Below are 20,764 nucleotides of genomic sequence, written 5' to 3' on the forward strand. Positions count from 1 at the left end.
CTGTTGGGTTGACACGGATCAAGACTGGGATTTGTCACTCTATATGACGAAGAGGAATCTCTGGGCCCACTCGGTAATGCATCATCATAATGAGCTCAAAGTGACCAAGTGTCTGGTCACGGGATCATGCATTACGGTACGAGTAAAGTGACTTGCCGATAACGAGATTGAACGAGGTATTGGGATACCGACGATCGAATCTCGGGCAAGTAACGTACCGATTGACAAAGGGAATTGTATACGGGGTTGCTTGAATCCTCGACATCGTGGTTCATCCGATAAGATCATCGAGGAGCATGTGGGAGACAACATGGGTATCCAGATCCCGCTGTTGGTTATTGACCGGAGAGCCATCTCGGTCATGTCTACATGTCTCCCGAACCCGTAGGGTCTACACACTTAAGGTTCGGTGACGCTAGGGTTGTAGAGATATGAATATGCAGTAACCGAAAGTTGTTCGGAGTCCCGGATGAGATCCCGGACGTCACGAGGAGTTCCGGAATGGTCCGGAGGTGAAGAATTATATATAGGAAGTGCAGTTTCAGCCATCGGAAGAGTTTCGGGGGTCACCAGTATTGTACCGGGACCACCGGATGGGTCCCGGGGGTCCACCGGGTGGGACCACCCATCCCGGAGGGCCCCATGGGCTGAAGTGGGGAGGGGAACCAGCCCATGGTGGGCTGGTGCGCCCCCCTTGGCCCACCCCCTGCGCCTAGGGTTGGAAACCCTAGGGTGGGGGGGGGGGGCGCCCCACTTGCCTTGGGGGCCACTCCACCCTTGGCCACCACCCCCTAGGAGATCCCATCTCCTAGGGCCGGCGCCCCCCCCCCTTGGGGAGCCTATATAAAGGGGGGGAGGGAGGGGCAGCCGCACCCTTGACTCTTGGCGCCTCCCTGTCCCCTGCTACACCTCTCCCTCTCGCAGTAGAACGGCGAAGCCCTGCTGCGGTGACTCCTGCATCCACCACCATGCCGTCGTGCTGCTGGATCTTCATCTACCTCTCCTCCCTCCTTGCTGGATCAAGAAGGAGGAGACATCACGCTGACCGTACGTGTGTTGAACACGGAGGTGCCGTCCGTTCGGCGCTAGGATCTCCGGTGATTTGGATCACGTCGAGTACGACTTCCTCATCCCCGTTCTTTGAACGCTTCCGCGCGTGATCTACAAAGGTATGTAGATGCAATCCGATCACTCGTTGCTAGATGAACTCATAGATGGATCTTGGTGAAACCGTAGGAAAATTTTTGTTTTCTGCAACGTTCCCCAACAAATACAATATTTGCGAATAGAAGAATACAACAATCAAAATGGTAGCACATGAGAAAAATATATGATCGAGCAATTATTTTAAGCCATCAGTAAAAGAAGGCATTTTTTCGGCCTTCCCATCCGTTGGTCCACACATCCATAAAAAAAGCCATTTATTCTCAGAAGTTTTAAAGTAAGTAGCTCCATCTGCATACAACCAATGAGAAGAACTGAAGAAGCAAGATATTTATGCTAGCATGATAATAATGCTATGCCTTCATCAGAACTTCATACACTTCAGATTTCACCATCCCAAAAATCCTCCACGGTTTTGTAAATACCTTGCGGGTGAACTACAAATTCAGCTCTTAGAGTCTTAATCTGCATACAAAGGACCAAAACAATCTCAATAGCCAATATCAGAGGTAATTCTATAGATTGACGCACTATGTTTCTAAAAAAATAGTGATACAAAACATTAATGTTTTTAAGATTTTTTTTGGAAGGACAAAACATTGCATATTACCATCAAGGTGTGCTAAGCCAATATAACCAACATAATAAAAATAGGAAGGACCATTTGCAATTTTGCATGGAGGAAAATAGAGGAGTTTATTCATGCCTGTGGTATTTCAGAGAACTTTGACATCAAATCTTCAGGAATAGACCAGTCCAATATGTTAAAGTTCTCCTTTATCCTTGTTTCATTGATGCTTTTTGGAAGCACACTCTGACCCATTTGAAGGCCCCGGCGTAGAGCAACCTGTGCAGGACTTCTCGGCAATAGAGATGACAATAGGGTTGCTAAGAAAGCTTGGACCCGTGAACGCAGGTGATCCAGGCCTACCTAAGGGTGAATATGCCTGCCAAAATGAAAGTAAAAAAATTATTGAACAACCTAGAGTAAACTAACCAAGGGAGAAGTGATTTTCAAGAGAAGAACCTAAAGTAAACTAACCAGGGGAAGTGTTTTTCAAGAAACTTTGGCAGTATCTTATTGAAAAAGAAGAAGAAGAAGAGGGAAAACTACTGGTCCATTAGTGATGTTCGAAACTTACAGAAAGATGAACACCATTTGACTCGCAAAGTTCGCGGAGTTTCATTTGCTGCCAACCTGGATGGGACTCGACCTGGTTGACAGCAGGAGTTACTCTAGCAATGGCAAGCAAATCCTCCATCCTCTTACAAGAAAAGTTGCCCACGCCGATTGCACGAGCCTTGCCGGAGTCGTATAACTTCTCCATCGCCCCCCATGTAGCAGGGACATCAAGAGTAATATAGTTTTCAGCGGTTCGGACAGCTCCTTTATTAGTTCGGACTGGAGCGTGGATCTGCACAATATATTTTTTCAAAAAGGCATTCATAGAGTTAAAGCAACTTTTACTTCACACTAAGCTCAGGAATGCACTTCATTCAGTTAAAACAACACTTCATCGTTCAGTAAATGTAATACTATTAGGTTTTGTTTGACCCTCTCAATCTTTTACGCCAAAGAAGCTGCTTAGAGGTGAGTCATATTTGTACTTTCGGTACTGCGTGGGGGAACAGGCATATCACAGTAGATTCACTGTTAAATGGATAGACAATCAAGCATAGAAATTTACAAGGAACAGGTCTAAGTACTCCAGTTGCAAATCTTCAAGAGTAGTGTCAATGCCCTCTGGCACATCTTCTGGGGCGTGATTACCAGACCTGCAAAATCCAAAACATCTTTTGACAACACGGCGCTGCAAATTACATACAAATGATGAAACTAGGGTAAAAAGGAATGAAGCCTAACCACAACTTAGAAGAGATAAACAAATCTTCACGCTTAACCACATAATCCTCAAACAGTTTCTTCAGAGCCAAACCAATCTATAAAAGGTGTAGATTGAATTCGCTGGGTTATATGAAAAAACATAACGGTTACAGTCTTACAGATGGACAGTTTTGTGTAGCAGAAATTACTTCAGATAAAAATAATAATGATGTCATGAGTGTCATACTCTGATGACTAACCACCAACATTTCATGAGCCTATCATTTTCCTGATCTTATAGAAAGCTATGGCTCAAGTATTACCTCCTTCTCATTGCGGTACGCTGGAGCGCAATCAATATGCCGATATCCAGCCTGCATTGTAAGTGCATCAAATTGTTAGACTTGGGTGAGATAGTATATAGTTTCATGTTTCAAGCTTAAGATTATATGGTACGCTTCAGTAGCATTTTCCAGAGCTTAAATCCAGTGGCGGAGCTTCGGTAGAAAAGAGGAAGGGCGAAAGAGAATGTAAAAGTATAATTTAGCGAGAATAGAAGCAAAAAGTGCCAAAAACTAAGTGTTCGTAGGCTAAACTGATGGAATTTTGGAACCATAGAGATAACCTCATAACCAATTTCCTGGAAAAAGAACTTATAACCAATTGTGTTGCTTGCTGTATGTACACCCCGCTCCAGATTAAATCACACACAATTTGTAGCGTGTGAGCACTTCAAGTCCGACTAAGATTCGAATTTAAGAATGGGATGCTCGTTGTTCAGACGGTGAAGTGCGAGGTTATGAAGCGAGGTGCACGCAGATTGACACAAACCGACCTTAGCTCAGTTGGTAGAGCGGAGGACTGTAGTCGTTGCAGATAAATCCTTAGGTCACTGGTTCGAATCCGGTAGGTCGGATAACATTTTTATTTTTGCGATTTTTTAGCCAAACAACAGGAAAGTGCCCAGCTACACAGGCCTAAAATCTGAATTGAACAAATCTTACAATCTACAAAGCTTATCTGGATCAATTAACAGAGAAAATCTGTACAGATTCCATTAAAGAACCTTGATGGCAGCGTAGACGGCCTCCCCGACGGTCCCGGGCTCTGTTTTCGCCGTGCCGAGGCCAACTGACGGTATTCTTGCTCCGGTGTTGAGGACGAAGGATTCGGCCATCTCTCCAAAAGCCTGCTAGAGATCAAAGAACAAGCAGGTATAAAGATGCTGCTCCAGTCATAGGCACGGAAGATAACAACAGTTTGGATTTACGAGGGATCACGAGGGTCCTTCAGAGTTCAAGCTGAGAATAATTATACTACTGCGCTGATGCATAGTGAAATTAATCCTGACGGAAAAACAGACGAATGATGGGTGGTTACCTGTGATTGGGTTGGAGTGGAAGCTGATCGATCCACGCGGGCATGCGACAAGGCGGAGAGCGGCGATCAAGCGGCCGGTGGAGTTCTTTTTGCTGGACCTGCCGGCCTAGGTTTTTTATAGGGTGTGTCTAAGGCACATCTAGATGTGCTTTAATTATTGCACATCTAAATAAGTGAGTTAAGCATAAAGAGGAAAAGAAAAAAGAAAAAAAATATCCACACGCATCTCGACGTAAGATCAATGATATAGAACTTAGATGTGCAATACTTATGGCACATCTAGATGTGCTCTAGCAAAACTGTTTTTTTATATTCCCGTGCCAAGTTTTATTAGCGCAAAGTTGTAATGATGAGTTCTACGATGCAATACTATCTTTTTTCCAAACACAGTAACGCAAACGCTCGTACATACGCACGCATCACACCCTATTCTATGGTGCAATACTGTCGATACCAGATACCAGGCCAAATTAGAGTGTCTATTTTGCGAAACAGATTATGATGATTTTTATATGTTTATAAAAGGATAACCCATTGCAAGCAACATGTCCAGAACACATATTCGACATTTGACGTGAGTTGATCAGCTTGGGCCTGTTTGGTTGCCCGCATGCAGCCTAACCAGGTCCATGCGGAATGTGCACGGCCTGTTTGGTTGGCTGCATGCGATTTGAGGCCCACACGAACCTCAAAGCAGCCTGCAGCCTGGCCCGGCGGGAACTGCTGAATCGGCAGTTTCTCGCGAGCCTGACTAGGCGCGGCCGCGCGTGCGGGGCAGTTGCACGTCTCGGGTAGCGCGGGAGATGGAGGCGACGTCTCATTACTCGTCCCCCACTCTCCTGACACCGCCCAGGCGCACTGTTTCCATCGCTCCCTCTCTCTCCCGCACCGCCCCTCCCTCTCCTCTCCTCTGCTCCGATGGCTCCGCCACGCCCGCCGCCACGCCGCCCTCTGACCCCGGTCGACCAGCGCATCGTCAGCATCCAGGAGCGATGGCTGGTCGGGCTCCAGAACTCGGGCCGCGACCTGGCCTCGGCGCTGCGGGCGCCGTCCCCCATCTGCTGCCGGCCTCCACGAGGCCGGCCAATGCGGTGTCGGCCGCTCCTGCTCCGCCGCCGATTCCGGACCTCGTTGTTCTGGGCTCGGCGCCGGCGCCGTCGACGGAGCCGCCCCTTCTTGGGACGCCATTGGGCTCGGGGGTTTTCTTGATCCCCGTCCAAGGGTTTTCTCCGGTCAGTGTGCCGTCCTTCTCGACCTCCGGCGTGGCGTTCAGCACGGGGCCGATGCCGCAGGCCGTCGCCGGGGCCGGCTCGTCCTCTGCTCCGCCGGATTGATCTGTTTTTGTTTTGTACAGTGCGTGTGCTAGTGCTTGTGTTCATGCTAGAATACTAGTAGCTGTGTTACATGCTAGATTCATGTTCATGCTAGAATCCTAGAATCATGCTAGTCCGAGTCCTACTACATGCTAGATTTGTGCTACATGCTAGTAGCTGTGTTCATACTAGAATCATGTTCATGTTGAGTGATGAATGCTAGAATCATGTTGACTGATGGCATGTTCATGTTAGGATCATGTCATTGTTTCATGTTGCATGTTGAAACTAGGGTTTGTGCCATGAGTGGATGTTATACGTGCATGTAGTAGGACCATTTTAGGATGGTCCCAAATCTGCATGACTGCACATGGATGCTATTGGCACTTGCTGTTGCTATTTTTATATGTTTCCTTGTTTAGGATAGTTCGGTGATCAATGCCAGTTGCAGCAAAGAAGATGGCACTGATCAGTGACTTGCCCAACAACAAGTGTCATTGATAGGCAAATGCCACTTATCAATGGCACTTGCTGTTGGGCAAAATGGCACTTATCAATGGCACTTGCTATTGGGCAAGTCACTGATTAGTGTCATTGATCAGTGCCATTTGCACTACAGCAGGTAGATTAGTGCTCTTGCCCAACACCAAGTGCCACTGATCATTGCCATTTGTCCATGAGCACATGCCACTGATTTGTTGTTGGGCAAATGCCACTGATCAGTGGCACTTGCTGTTGGGCATTCTAGTATTCATCACTAATCAGTGGCACTTGCTGTTGGGCAAGTCCACTGATCAGTGCCACTTATCAGTGGCATTTGCTTGCTTGCTTGCTTGATACTAATACTTGTCATGTTGCCTGACAAGATACTGAAGACTGATTGGGATGTGGCGGGTGGAGGAGCTCAGGTCGTGGCCGGAGCTGAGCGCGCCGAGGATTTCATCCCCATGAACAGGTGGCTCAGGACGGTGGACCTGCCTGGCAGGATCGCCTTCATGAGCGTGTCCTCGTTCAAGGGGACGATCTCCGTGGCAGGGCCACGAGGAGGGAGCCAGGGAGCCAATGAGATTCTACCAGCGGATCAAGGACAACGAGGACCTCGCCATGCTCGTCGTCCCTCCCAAGTTCGTGGAGGTGATGAACACCTGGCTGGTCATCAAGCGACTCCCGCGCGTGGTCAGGCTCTCAGCCAATAAGCGGCGCGTGTTCTAAGTGCAGGTCCAAAACTTTGAGGGCCACATGGTGCTTGACCGGGGGTGGAACTACTTCTGCCGCCGCCACCGCATCGTCCCCGACGACCTCGTCGTTGTGCGCATCTCCGGACTCGAACTGAAGGTTTAGATCTACAACCACGACTCGTCGGTGATGTGCAGGTATCATTGCAGCAGGCACAACTGCCTTGGTGGCATCGAGCAGGCTATGCAGTTAAGTTAAGTCAGGTGTTAGTGGAGAACTTTTAGGGTGTGTGACGAGACTTGTGCTGGGAACTTGTTCATATTTTGGCCAGGAGCAGCACCCTGGCACAGCAGGGAAGGAGGATGCCCCTGCTCTTAATCTAGACTTATGCTATCTAATTAAGTAGTTTGCTGTGTTAAGTTTGCTGTCATTACATTGCTTGCTTTGTTTGATCTTAGATATTGTGATGTTGCTGTTGTGCTGTTCATGTGTGGTGGTAAGGCCACCACATTTGAATGAGGTGAGCAGAACACAAACGTTGTTTGCAATCAAACGGCTGAAGTTTGCATCTGCTCACACCCTAAGCACAAATGCGGGCAACCAAACAGCAGGGGGCAAGTGCCTCTCGATGCGATACAGGCAACCAAACATGTTGCATCTACTGCATATGAGGCTGTTTTTCAGCAACCAGGCTGGCTAGAGATGGACATGCAATGCAACTACTGTTGCAAACTGCAACCAAACAGGCCCCTTATGTCCTCATATTTGTTTTTCCATGACTAGAGAGCTTCTCATGTGAGAGAGGGAGAGAGAGCTGTCCCTTTTCCCCTGGATTGATTACTTTTTTACGTAAGTTGTCATGCTTGTTATTATATTATTGATTTTTTGTATGTGCAGAACAAAAAATACCCACTAATTTTTTCATGTGAGCAAGAGCAATACAAACATTTTCCAAAATATGCCATGTGAGCAGTACAAAAAGTCCTACATTTGCCATCTGACCATTACAACATTCTTTAATTTTGCCATGATTTAGAACACAAAAAATACTAAATTTTCCATGTAACAATTTACATTTCCCTCCATAACTGCCATGTTTTTCTGATACCATCATTCCTATTATTGCCATGTAAACACCACAAAAATTTCTCCCATGACTTCTAGAGAAAACATTTTTTTCCTAATTTCATTTCAACCCTACATAATTTTCCTAAATTTGCCATGGGAATTTCTCCCATGGCGGACGCCTGGACTCACCCAGATCTCCTCGGTTTGAAGTTGGTCTGTGGGATTTCAAACACCCGGGCCGGTCTGGCCCCATTTGGTGATCCTTGTTGGAGCGCTAAAAGTCTAATTACCGTCCAGTCCGGATATTTGGGGCCAATTTGAGGATTCACGTTGGAGATGCCCTTAGAGATGTACCACCATTTTCTGGTAGCTGCCAGAATATCAATTGTTTTCAATTCTTAACAGCACTAACGAAAAAGAAATGATCAGACCAGAACTATTTTCTACTCCCTCGGTGTTTGAAAATAAGGCGTATAAATTTTGCTTGAAGCCAAACAATGTAAAGTTTGACCCAAGTTTGTAGAATATTTCATCAACAACTACAGTACCAAATTAGTTTTTTTTTCTTATTGTATCTATTTACTAGTATTGCAAAACGTGGAAAATGGAGTAAACCAGGGGATTTCATGGCTCAACTATAGATTCCATGAGCTTCGGTATCACGAAGCGGCCTGTATTGACACTTGAAAATGAGATATTCCCGGATAAAGGGATCCGATAATCATAGTAAACCAGTAAAAATTACAGAGGAAGACAGATGATCTAGCCAATATGCTTTCAGTTTCTTCTCTACAAGAAGCATCTACATGCAAATACAAAATCAGACGACGACTACGGTTTCATGCTGGAATGCAATGCCTTCTGTGCAGCACTTCATACGCTTCAGATTTCACCATCCCAAAAATCCTCCACGGTTTTGAAAATACCTTGGGGGTGAACCACAAATTCAGCTCTTAGCACCTTAACCTGCATTTAGCAAGACAAAACAATATCAGATAACAAATATAGGAAGGTAAAGCTGTCATGCACTGCATTTCTCCGATGGGAGAATGTGCAAATTATTAGACATCATAATGCGGATAAAATTCTGTTTCAACGGAGCAAAATAACAAGGCTGGAATTGAGAGATGCCTGCTGAATTTCAGAGAAATTCGCCATCAAATCTTCAGGGATAGACCAGTCAAATATGCTTAAGTTCTCCTTTATTCTTGTTTCATTGGTGCTTTTCGGGAGTACACTCTGGCCCATTTGAAGACCCCAGCGTAGGGCAACCTGCGCAGGAGTTTTGTTTAACTTCTCCGCAACAGAGATGACAATGGGATTGCTAAGAAAGCTTGGACCCATGGATCCAGGTGATCCATGTTTTCCTAAGGGTGAATATGCCTGCAAAAGCAAAAGTAAAAAATTGTGAACAACAAACAAGAGAAGTGGAGTAATTTTCAAGAAAGTAGCTACCAAGGTTACTGAAAACGAGGGGAAATCGCCGCTATACTGGCGATGTTTAAAACTTACAGAAAGATGAACACCCTTTGACTGGCAAAGTTCCCTGAGTTTCATTTGCTGCCAACCTGGATGGCACTCAACCTGGTTGACTGCTGGAGGTACACTTGCAATGGCAAGCAAATCCTCCATCCTCTTACAAGAAAAGTTACTCACACCGATCGCACGGGCCTTGCCAGAGGCATATAACTTCTCCATTGCTCCCCAAGTAGCAGGAATGTCAACAGGAAGAAAGTTTTCAGGGGCTGGGGTGGCACCTTTCTTCGAACGAAGTGGAGCATGGATCTGCAAAATATAGGACATCATCAACAAAACAACTTGGGCACATATACACACGGTTAAAATCAATTTCTCCCACGATGAGCTTGAGAATACACTTCATAGTTCAGTGAAAGCTAGGCCGGGGGTTTCAACCTCCTTTTCGGAAAACAAAATATTTTAGTATTGTTTTTACTACCAAATACAAAAAAACATTCATGCTGAAAATGTTTCTCAGACTGCATAATAAGCATAATACATCTACTTTTAGTATTATGTGAGCGAAGGGAATTTCATTATATACACTATAAGAGATGGACAATTATGCATAGAAATTTACAAGGAAAAGGTCTAAGTAGTCCAGCTGCAAATCTTCAAGAGTGGTGTCAATGCCCTCCGGCACATCTTCTGGGGCTTGGTTACCAGACCTGCAAAATTTAAAAGATCTTTTGAAAACGCAGCACTGCAAATTACATAAGCTGCTTCTTTATCAATGATGCAGCTGAGGTTGAAAACATGAAGTCTAACCACAATTTAGAAGTGATAAATAGATCTTCACGCTTAACCACGCCTTCATCAAATAATTTCTTGAGAGCGAGACCAATCTATAAAAGGTGAGAAGGCATATATTTCAATTCAGTTAGCTTAGTGACAGAACATAACATAGCTTTTGATAAAAATCAACAAGAGTAGAGGAGGGATAAATTTTGTAGTACTACATGAGTTCAGACAACATATGAATGCAGGAATGATATCAAGAGTCACAGTGTGGCCTTCTCTTTAAGCAGACCACATGTCTAAATATTTTTCAATCAATTTTGCAGGTTCATAATTCCTTCCCACATGTACAGGTGAGAATGTTTTCAGAATTTTTGGCACTTTATTTGATATTTTGATTTGGTAATTATCCATATTTTTTGAACAAAGAGAAGAACCATGTTCCTTGTCTTACAGACAAAACACAGCAGTACAGATAGTGCGCTTGATCGACAATTGGTTCGGGCACAAGAATTATGTACATTTCCTGTGCAAGCAAACCATTTTTATTACAGTAAAATCTAGAACCACATATGTTTTCAGTGAGTACAGACCAGTTAATTTAATTTGGTAAAAAGAATAAAAATCCACAGCAAGCACATCTAAGGGGCATCTATCAAATCTGATTGACTGCTACTGCTCAAGTAATTACTAATTACCTCCTTCTCATTGCGGTACGCTGGAGCACAGTCGATATGCCGATATCCAGCCTGTATTGTCAAAACATCAAAATTTCAGTACTGGACAGAAGAGTACATTTTGGTATTTCAAAATCGAAACAACGACAGGCTTTGGTAGCATTTTAAACCACACAAAATGAGTAGCACATGGGTAGTAGTACTTGTGAAGAAACTTAATTTTGAATTCAACAGATCATCCATCTTAGATATGGTTCAGCAGAAAAGCTATACAGATTCTGCTTAGAAGTGACCTTGACGGCGGCGTAGACGGCGTCCCGTACGACGCCGGGTTCGGCCTTCCCCGTCGCCGTGCCGAGGCCAACTGATGGGATCCTTGCACCGGTGTTGAGCACAAAGGATTCAGCCATCTGAGATTATGTGGCTGGTCCCAACAACCTGCGAGAGATCGAAGAGCGAAGCAGACAAAGGTAATCGCGGGAACATGGAAATCGCACTGAGATGGATTTGATTTGGGGGATCGAACCTTGCGCCGTTCGACGGCTCGCCGGAGCGGAGGAGGCGAAGTCGAGGTGGGCGGACGGCCGGCCTGGCGGTAGAGAGGGGCGACGCGACCAAGGGGGCGAGGGACTCTGGCCGGTGAGAGTACAGTGCGCAAAGTGGACCGTGGAGTGGAGTGTAATTAACTAGCGGAAATTGCTTGGACGGTACTGCCGCCATGGCCGTTGTTTGTCCGGTGCGAGCCCCGTTATCGTCACGTCTGAGTGCTCTGGACAATGACGCTGTCGCTATCGTTGTGCCGTAGCCCTGCTTTTTTTTAGTCTTGCTAAGTCCCATTCGATGCTATACCCGTTAGATCTTATGTTAATATTCGTGCAATTTTTTTTTCAGTTTTTTCTTTTTCTCCATTATATGTTATGCCACTTGACAGAGACTTGGTTAAATCTCAGTCGACTGAGACCTAGTCATACTTTTTTTAAAAATTAGTGTCGTCGCCCTGTTGTCTGCTGATTTAGGACGTGTTTGGTTGCCCGCATATAGGCCAACTAGACCCGCACGGGAAAATTATGGCCCGTTTGGTTGCATGCATAGCATGAAACTCAAAGCACATCTGAGTCTGCCTCGCTGGGAACGCTGGAATCGACAGTTTCTCCAGAACCAGACTCGTGCGATGCATGTGGGCGGTGGGGCCTCCACGCGAGGAGCCACGCTCGAGAAGCCATATTGCTTCCCGAAGCGCTAACAGTTATTACCCTCACTGGCCCCTCATCGCTGCCTCTCCCCTCTCTCTCCACTCTCACTCACTGCCCCCTCACCGCTCTCTCTCCCCTCTCTCTCCACTCCCACTGACGGCGGCGGCGGCTTTCAGCAGATTGAAGAACAACAAGGCGGACTCCGGCCCCTTCATCGGCATCGGTATCATCACCTCCCGCACTTCGGCAATGGCCGTAAGTTATTTTTTCACCTCCTCACATACTCATTCGCATTCGATTCACGTTAGAAGAATGGGGGATCGGGGTAAATAGCCATATAAGTGATCATAACATCATCATGAGTTCCTAGTACCAATAGATTTGAGGTTACCAATCGGGAATGAAGTACAAGGGTTATGGGTATTGGGAGTAAATCTTCATGCCCTAGCAAAGGATGTCAACTAACATAGCTCCCTTCGTTGGGTCAGGAATCAACGTCTTCAACTCCTCCAGCGTTGCCTTCTTCACCACAGCGTCCGGCTCTTTCTGCATGTTTGCCATGCTGGTGAAGTTCGAGCGGACTTCCATGGTGTTCTCGAACTTGGTGCGGTCACCGAGCGAGCACCCGAGGAAGAAAGCCCTCCATCCAATGCCCCAAGGGAAGGGGTTGGGGATGGGGTTGGAGCTGCTGCTGGAGTTCATGGCGATGGATACGAGGAACAGTGAGAGACAAACATAACTTAGTGAGATGGTGGGTAAGTAGTGACCGTGAGGATGGGTAAATAAAGGGGTTATGGATGATAGGTTTTAACGGCGATCAACCTCGGAACTTTGTACTCTTCATAATGCGTGCTCTTTGTAATGCAGAACGACACGGAGAACAAGGGCAAGGAGGTGGTGCTGCCCATGGAGAAGGGCAAGGAGGTGGTGCCGCCCATGAAGGTTGTGCCGACCACGCCTGAGGAGGTGGCCACGGATGACGACGTAGTGCCGGAGGGGCCCCATAGCGGGAAGCGACGGAAGTACGAGCACTACTAGGAGGAGGGTGGTCCAACCCACTTCTGCAAGGTGATCCTTTCCCCTCAGCTTGAGTGCATCCGGAAACCCCTAGACTTCAGCAAGCACTTCCCTGCTGTGCCGCAAGAGTTCAAGCTAAGGACGAACACCGGCTGCTCATGGAGGGTCACTGTCCGGCTGATGGACGGAAGGGTCACCCTCGATCAGGGTTGGGCCCCCTTCGTAGTCATCTATCAGATCAAGATCAGCTACACGGTGACATTCAATCTGCTCACTCCCGACACGCTCAAGGTCGTCATCCTCAACGATGACAACATTGAAGTGGTAACCAAGTGCGGGAGGCATGACGACGCCTTCGCCGTGAACGTCTAGAACAATCCTTCCTATGCTCCAGTTGGTTTAGTTTTTTATCGTACCAATTTGCGTTTGAACCGATATGTTTAACTGTGGCACTATATTTAAAACTGTGGCTTGCTATAGTTTACAACTATCTTCTGTTGTGTGTGTATAATTTATTCTTCACACTGCTGTGTTCTGGTAACCTCACCACCTCGCTGAAGAGGTTACCAGACAACAGGTGTTGCATGGAAAGAGGACTAGATGCGGACAACCAAACGAAGTGCAGATGTTAGTTTTCTGCCTGTCTTATCTCAGTCAGGCTTCGTTGAGCCAGGCTCGATCGGGAAGGCCACCAAACACGTCCCTAGCATATCTCGGCCCACGAAGCATCGCGAAGAGGTTGTGCCAAAAACCCAGCCGGAAGCCGATATAATTTGGGTTTAAGGACCCTAATAAGTGCCACAAGTGTGGCACGAACACATGGCAACTCCGTTTTATGACAATTTTAGTGACACAAGGATGTCAACTTTGGTTATCAAGCATGGAAACTACCTTTTTGGATGGCAAGTTTCTGTTTTTTTGTTTGTTTTTTCTTTTCGGATGGCAACTTTAGTTGTAAAAAATGTCAGGGCCGGAGTGCTTCGTGCCACACATGTGACACTTATCATTTGAGTTTAATTTGAGATTGTTCAATGAATTCATGTCCTGCAAACCTCAAAAAAGGCTTTCCTCCATACGGCTGAACTGATATAATGGGGCAATGAAAGCTATATGCAAGCAAATCAAAACAAAATGACATATGAGAGGGAAGCTACAACGCCAAAATTCAAAGTCGAACAATAAAAGAGGAGACAAAACATCTAACAACAAGCTACCGTAACCATCGGCCCAGAATAGACTAGCGCCTACCCTCTCGTGGGATGTGGAGTACTGATCTTGCTAGGAGATCATGAGGACCGAAAACAGTGACAACAAGGACACCTGTAAAAGATAGGAGACCAATCAGACGGGGCAAGAGCTCCACGACGATGCCCCAAAGAGAGTGCGGACGCAACACGTCGCCACTATTGAGCCTGAAAAGATGGCCTAGGGTGGACATAGAGGGGGCATCATCAATTTTTGGATAAATTGCGAAAGCCGGGACTTGAACCAATATCTTAGGCACTGATGTCATGTTAAGTTTCATGCATTAGCCAACGCAACCAAAAGTCTGAACTTATGAAAAGGGTTAGGCAATCAATATCTACACTTCAACGGGAACCACTTTTTCTTAACTCCACAAATTTGAGGAGTTAAAATTTGAGGAGGCTTTTGAGGGGATAAATTTTGACGGTTCGACTAGAGATGATCAATGGCACCTTGCATGAAATGAGGCTTGGATGTGCACGTGGTTGGTATTTCACGTATACTAGGAGACAAAACATATGATATCATCAAAATTCTTTATGAATTTGAAAATGAAAAATGTCTTAGCTCTCATCGAATTTACACTCTTTCAATCGACTTTGTCTTAGTAGGATCTTCATACCTTTTTTCGTCAAAAGCTATCACCTAGTAGTTGACCAAGTTACCACTTCATTGATAATAAAATTGTCACATCTCAATGTACTTACTTCGTTTAAAATATTAATTAATTGGCATATTTCTTTGTCATAGATGCGTTTGGAGGCTAGGCATTCATCCCACTCTAATCGAACACCCTCTGAATAGTATATCTTCCCTATTACTCAACATAGAGAATAAATGCATAAATAAATGTCGCCTTGCTTCCTCCTCTTTGCTTAGGGTTTCTAAGTACCTTTTCTTCATTTCCATGCGATTAAAGCATGTTGACATACCTAGTGAATATCTTTAGTCCCTCTAATCACTTTTGCAAAAATGGCATGCAACGTTGTATCAGCTACCAACACAAACTAGTTGCAACAACACAACTCAAACTCTCATCGTGACGAGTAACTATAAATAAATGAAATTCCATATCGTGCCAGAAATATATATTTACATTTATAAAGCCAACACGGGAATTCCGTCTTGTGCCAAAAAAATAAAGATTCCCAAAGCTACAAATGGGTCGGTTCATTTCTAGGACATAAGCTACATATAAACCGAAAAATTGACCAAACTTGCGTTGTGACAATTTGTTCGTTCATATTGCAGAGGCCGGGTGTGAATCCGTTACGCTTGTATCCCCTTAATGCGACGTTATGAGTCAATAACAGTGCATTGAAAAAATATGTTGATTACTGAAAGAACAGTTGCTCCAGAACATTGCCTCCATGGAGATATCAGGAGCACACTAGCACTATATGCTCATACTCACACGACATTCATGGTGGAGGATACATAAGGGTGGATTTCACCTCCGAGACCATCATCGTCAGATTTCCAGAAATCATTGCTGCAATTCAAACGTTCAATTAGCAAAACAATATGAGTGACTTGTAACTAACTAACGTCGCAACTGACTGCAACCCAAGCAATGAATTACCTATTGACATTTCCACAATGCTCTTCTAAGATGTTCCTTACTTTTTTTTCGCTCTGCGTAGACGGTGCTAGAACGACACACTGATTGACGCAAAAAACAACAACAGATTTATCGGTCAGATAATGAAATTATAAGACTGGCCATGGTAGAACAGTGGAGGAAATTAATAATTACCAGGATTGATGGTGACAGACCATATCTAAGAATGCTCTCTGCAAAGACAAATACAGCACATATGTGCATCCAGGAACTGAATACCTGCACCATAGTCAGTAAAAGCAGTTATAATCGAGGAGGCATGCAGGAACATAGGTGGTCGCGACTCACGAGAAACCCATAAGTGTTGACCGTGTAATGTTGACAACTCAGAACAACCACTATCAGATTAGTAAGTCAGAATAGGCCTGATTTGGACATCCCAGTATCATCATGTCCAGACAGTCAAACTACTAAAGAAGATGATATAGACATAAAAAATTCAGAACCATAGTGTGGAGGTTTTTCAGTTCAACCAGAGAAGAAATGAAAAAACTTATGGAGCACAAAAGAATAAATAGAAATAAGAACTCAAATAGATAGGAAATAATAGACGGAGATTATAGTTCGCAATCAGTGGGTATTAATGCAAAAGTGAAGAAGATCTACGGAACAAAATGCAAACATCCAAATGACTTGTTGTCTCCGGCAAATATGGAAACTATAATAGTATCAATCTTAACGAAAACTGAAGAAAAATAAGACGCCGGACACTATGACATAATGGTTCTCATGGAAAACCATAGTGAGTGGAGACATAACCTTCTTTTGTTTTCAAGAAGAAAATGACGCCATTTTGGACAGGAACGTGTAAATAAGCTACAGAAGGCATATACCTCACTGTATCTGGCATATAATAGTTGCAGAAGAGAGGTTCTCATAGCTTCCTCGTCTTGCAGCAGCTTTTCCAGGTCATCCTTCTCACTTCCCTGTGCTTCAGGACTATACACAAAATCACGGATCTGTAATCCAGGGTGAAATAGATGTTAATGGTTGACAAAAGTAGGAAAAAAAATGACATGGACGATAATCAAGATCATTTAGGGCCAGTTCTTTTGTTGGCTTCAAGAATAAGCTGCCCCCTACCCAGCTTATTCTAGAAGCGCAACCAATTTTTTTAGAAGCCTAATAGTTAAGGCTTGACTAGTAGGCTTCTAAAAAAATTTTGGTTAGTCTTCTAGAATAAGCTGGGTAGGGAGCAGCTTATTCTAAAAGCCCCAAAAAGCCAGCAAAAGAATTGTCCCTTAGTGTTATACCGAAGGATGCTTGGATCGAGGTTACCTTGTGAAACTACGACAAGTGTAAACAAGGTTCCAAAGAGGGTATGGGCAAAAAACTTACCAGAAAACCTCTCTCTTGAGCATGTGCTTTAAAGTTGCCAACAACCTTCGCAAATAATGTGACGGTGTAGAGCGCATATTCATCATCCTCATAAAGCCTTGTGGATGATCTCGGTACCTATAATTCAACAACTACCTCAACTGAATATAATCACAAATAGGACAACTTTTCGGCAAAAATTATGTACAAGCTCTTCATAAGGGCAAATACAACAATATTTGAGTGAAAAAGAGTTGCAAGTCAAATGTATTTGTAATTTATATATGATGTCAAGTTCATGATTATTGACACTAGAGGGGAAAACACACAAGCAGAATAGGCAGTTATTGAAATGAATGACAATTCTAAAATAGTTGAGTGACAGTTTTCCACAAATATTATCACTACTCAAGTGCATACACACAATTTCAAACTTACCACAAAGGTGTCAAGTGACTCATAGCATGACAACCAGTCCTTCTGGGAGCATTTTGGAACAATAGCAAGAAGTGTTGCTAGATGTTCCGAAGTGATTATATCCTCTGGTTTTACCAGGTTCGACAGATCACGCACGACTAAACTGTCACACAAGAAAGGCGGACCAATTAAAGTAGGAAAAACAATGAATGGAAGGAGAAACATGTTTTTCTTATTTTACAAGGAGACTTGAGGTCAAGAACTCAGCAACATTCTAGGGACTAAGTAGTGGTCAACATTCTAGCAACATCTAGGTATTTTACCTTACACTTTGCTTTCTGTAGACTGTTCTAAGGTGGTTCTTACAAGAATTATACTTTGCTGCTTGAACCTGCAAAAGGTAATCTTGAGTTTCATTAAATTCGAAATTCTACCCAAAACTTCAGGGGGGGAATTTTCATCTTATTCGTATTTCATAACGAAGTGAACATCCATAAACTCAAGATTGAGCCCCAAACCACTACTACTTGGCATATGTATAAGAATGGCTTGGTGTAGCTGACGAGTAAAATTACTTGCTAAACAACTCTATCCAACATGTACAGTTCCCATAATGCATGTAGCTACACGGGTAACCAGTGTTAACGTTCCACTATCTTAGCAGAATTCGGAGCAGACTGGAATAAAAAAACTAACGAATAAACAAGAAGTAGAGTTACTTATCACCTTGATCTCATCCTCGATCTTGGAGATCCGCGACAGGATGCTGGCGATGATGTCCTTGAGTGGCGACTTTGTTGGGTACTTTCCCTCATCCCACACAAACCTGCGCGAAAATCCAAGGCCAAGCTTCAGTTAAGCTAAGCAGACGCGGCCGTGAAAACCAACAGCTGAATGCATGCGCAGACCTGGAGAGGTAGGAGTCGACTGGGACGCCGTCGACGGTGATCAGGGCGCCGCCCTCGCCGGCGCCTCCGTTGCGCTCCAGGTCCTCGATCTGCCTCCTGATCCTGTGCGAGGCCCCCTCGATGAAGAGGTTCGACTGCACGCCCGGAAGCACAGAGACAGACAACGATCAGAATACCCTAACACTAGCGAACGAGATTATATATAGCTTGTAGGGGAGGAGGAGGCGCACCCTGATGAGGTCGTCGCTGAGGGCGAGGAGGGAGTCGAGCGTGCCGCCTTTGAGGGCGGGGACGGTGAACTGCAGGAGGGAGTGATCAAGCTCGGGGAGATTGAATTGAAGTAGCTAGAAGAGAGGATCGCGGAGGAGAGGCTTGCTATTAGTATATGCTTACACGGTAGAGGGGGGTGTCGATGGAGTGCTGGGAGATGGAGTCCTCGAGGCTGCGCCAGAGGGAGTTCTCGGCGGCGGCGACGTCGCCGCCGGCGGATTGTACGGGGAGGGCGGCGATCAAGTATTTCGTCGGCATGGTCACCCGAGGTCCGAGGTTGTTTCAACTTTCAACTTCACGTTGTTTCGGATATGTGGATATGGATGGACCGAGACGGGAACATGTTTCGGTTGTGTTTCCCTTGTGGTAATCCGTCCGGTCCTCTAACTGCAGGCCTGGTTGCAAGCAGGAGCAAGTGTCTTGCAGAACAATTTAGTCCAAATTAAGCAGGCGTCCGAACATGGCACGTCGGGCATGCACACACGTGGCAAATGACGTGTCTCTATTCAGTATATTTGGGTCCATTTGGATCACGCCCCAACCAGCCCCACCAAAAAATTGACGAAATATTTTGTCGCCGCAATCTCACTAACGCATGGGTGTGAAAGCTGAACGGACCGAAAAATTGTCTGTCGATTTGAAATGTTGGTGCCGGTCCAAACGGGCGCCTAGTAGTGGTCAACGAGCAATTTTTTGGTAAAGGCGCCCCGTGGCTGCATTCCAAACATGCCCTTTAGGCAGGATTTTGGTGCTGAAAACATCCGTAAAGCAATGGGCATGCTCAAGCTATGGCAAACGGAGATGAAAAGATGTTGCCCATGACTTTCTCCTAACTTGGCCGCTCTTTTGTGCCGCATCTATCCGCTTCCTTCGACAAAACTGGCCTGAGGTCATCTATGGTGATCGGTCAGCACATGACTAGGCGGTGTGGACGTGAACTGGGTAGCATCCTTTTGAACTATAGTTAGGGCGTGTTCGGTAGCCCTCTGGCCTCTCAACTCCTCGACTCCAGCCTTGGAGTCCCGCCGAACGGTTCCACTCCTGGTTATTTGACCGAGAAGCTAGCTCGACGCTACGTGCAAAATCGACGGAGTCGTGGAGCTGGAAATACCTGGCTCTGTGGAAACTGGGAAGCTGGATTCAGCAACAATTACGGGCGTATGCCACCGCCAAGTGATCGATGGACTGCACCAACCGTTCCCTCGGGGCCACTCCACCACACCCGCGACTCCTTTTCCCCTTCCCCCAACCCTAGCCGCCGCTCTGCACCGACAGCGACGGCGCTCGCGCTCTCCGCTACCGCTCCGCACCTTCAGCGCCGGCGGCCGCGCTCTCCACCGCCAGTCTTCCGCCGCCGTCGCGGACCGTCTCCTTCGTCCTCGACCACCCATCCCCGCCCTGCTAACCCTCATCCACTGCTCTGCACCGACAGCGCCGGCGGCCGCGCTCTCCACCGCCGGTCGTTCGCCACCGTCGCGGACTGTCTCCTCCGTCCCCGACCACCCATTCCTGAGCAGGCACTTTCTGGCCTTTTTACCTAGTCAATCGCTCGCAACGAGAAGCTGCAGCACCGAACGGATTGCTCACTCCTGGAGTTTAGGTGGGAAGCTGGCTGCTGGATCTGGGCGACGGAGTTCAGGATTTTGCAGCTGTGGTGAACTACCGAACACGCCCTTAGTCATTTAAATTCTTTAGGTAGGACAGGGTTTTTAGATGATCATGACTAGTAATAATGTGTGCGATGAACTTATGCATGTAAAATCTGACGTTGAAACATATTGCATGGTAAATGTGGCACTAAATTTCAAATATTTAAAACTTTACTTGGACCATAGGAACTTACACAATGGCCATAAGTGGGATGATATGTACATGAAACAACAGAGTTGTCTAAGAGATTGTGTATTTGGTGAACAA

At 45.7% G+C, this 20,764-nt stretch overlaps 2 protein-coding genes, 1 non-coding gene and 1 pseudogene across 3 annotated transcripts; 1 reads left to right on the forward strand and 3 right to left on the reverse strand.

Annotated features, from left to right (window-relative positions):
- Nucleotides 1-1,404: 1,404 nt before the first annotated feature.
- Nucleotides 1,405-4,498, reverse strand: LOC123058739 (NADPH-dependent aldo-keto reductase, chloroplastic-like; annotated as a pseudogene).
- On the forward strand, nucleotides 3,820-3,905 carry TRNAY-GUA (transfer RNA tyrosine (anticodon GUA)). The gene is given in 2 exon segments: nucleotides 3,820-3,856; nucleotides 3,870-3,905. It is a non-coding gene; the product is annotated as a tRNA-Tyr (tRNA).
- A 4,118-nt stretch (nucleotides 4,499-8,616) lies between the features above and the next one.
- On the reverse strand, nucleotides 8,617-11,587 carry LOC123058727 (aldo-keto reductase family 4 member C10). The gene is made up of 8 exons (XM_044481423.1): nucleotides 11,386-11,587; nucleotides 11,153-11,297; nucleotides 10,881-10,931; nucleotides 10,213-10,289; nucleotides 10,025-10,112; nucleotides 9,439-9,711; nucleotides 9,058-9,309; nucleotides 8,617-8,892 (listed from the first exon to the last, which is right to left on the reverse strand). The coding sequence occupies exons 2-8, from the start codon at nucleotides 11,267-11,269 to the stop codon at nucleotides 8,809-8,811; spliced, it is 942 nt and encodes a 313-aa protein (XP_044337358.1). The 5' UTR covers nucleotides 11,270-11,297; nucleotides 11,386-11,587; the 3' UTR covers nucleotides 8,617-8,808.
- A 3,778-nt stretch (nucleotides 11,588-15,365) lies between these two features.
- Nucleotides 15,366-19,229, reverse strand: LOC123152207 (V-type proton ATPase subunit C-like). Its single transcript, XM_044571835.1, has 11 exons — nucleotides 18,971-19,229; nucleotides 18,808-18,876; nucleotides 18,578-18,711; nucleotides 18,396-18,495; nucleotides 17,993-18,060; nucleotides 17,691-17,832; nucleotides 17,274-17,390; nucleotides 16,769-16,894; nucleotides 16,071-16,154; nucleotides 15,897-15,976; nucleotides 15,366-15,806 (listed from the first exon to the last, which is right to left on the reverse strand). The coding sequence occupies exons 1-11, from the start codon at nucleotides 19,103-19,105 to the stop codon at nucleotides 15,725-15,727; spliced, it is 1,137 nt and encodes a 378-aa protein (XP_044427770.1). The 5' UTR covers nucleotides 19,106-19,229; the 3' UTR covers nucleotides 15,366-15,724.
- Between the last annotated feature and the right edge of the window lie 1,535 nt (nucleotides 19,230-20,764).

The sequence above is a fragment of the Triticum aestivum genome, chromosome 1A (genome assembly GCF_018294505.1).
Source record: "Triticum aestivum cultivar Chinese Spring chromosome 1A, IWGSC CS RefSeq v2.1, whole genome shotgun sequence".
NCBI lineage: Eukaryota > Viridiplantae > Streptophyta > Magnoliopsida > Poales > Poaceae > Triticum > Triticum aestivum.

Coding starts and splice junctions, on each gene's coding strand:
- LOC123152207 (XM_044571835.1), bottom strand. CDS start 19,105: ATGCCGACGAAATACTTGATCGCCGCCCTCCCCGTACAATCCGCCGGC. Junction 18,877..18,970: donor TCGACACCCCCCTCTACCGT/GTAAGCATATAC, acceptor TCCCTCCTGCAG/TTCACCGTCCCCGCCCTCAA. Junction 15,807..15,896: donor CATTGTGGAAATGTCAATAG/GTAATTCATTGC, acceptor TTTGAATTGCAG/CAATGATTTCTGGAAATCTG.
- LOC123058727 (XM_044481423.1), bottom strand. CDS start 11,269: ATGGCTGAATCCTTTGTGCTCAACACCGGTGCAAGGATCCCATCAGTT. Junction 10,932..11,152: donor CCGTCTACGCCGCCGTCAAG/GTCACTTCTAAG, acceptor TTGACAATACAG/GCTGGATATCGGCATATCGA. Junction 10,290..10,880: donor CGTACCGCAATGAGAAGGAG/GTAATTAGTAAT, acceptor CACCTTTTATAG/ATTGGTCTCGCTCTCAAGAA.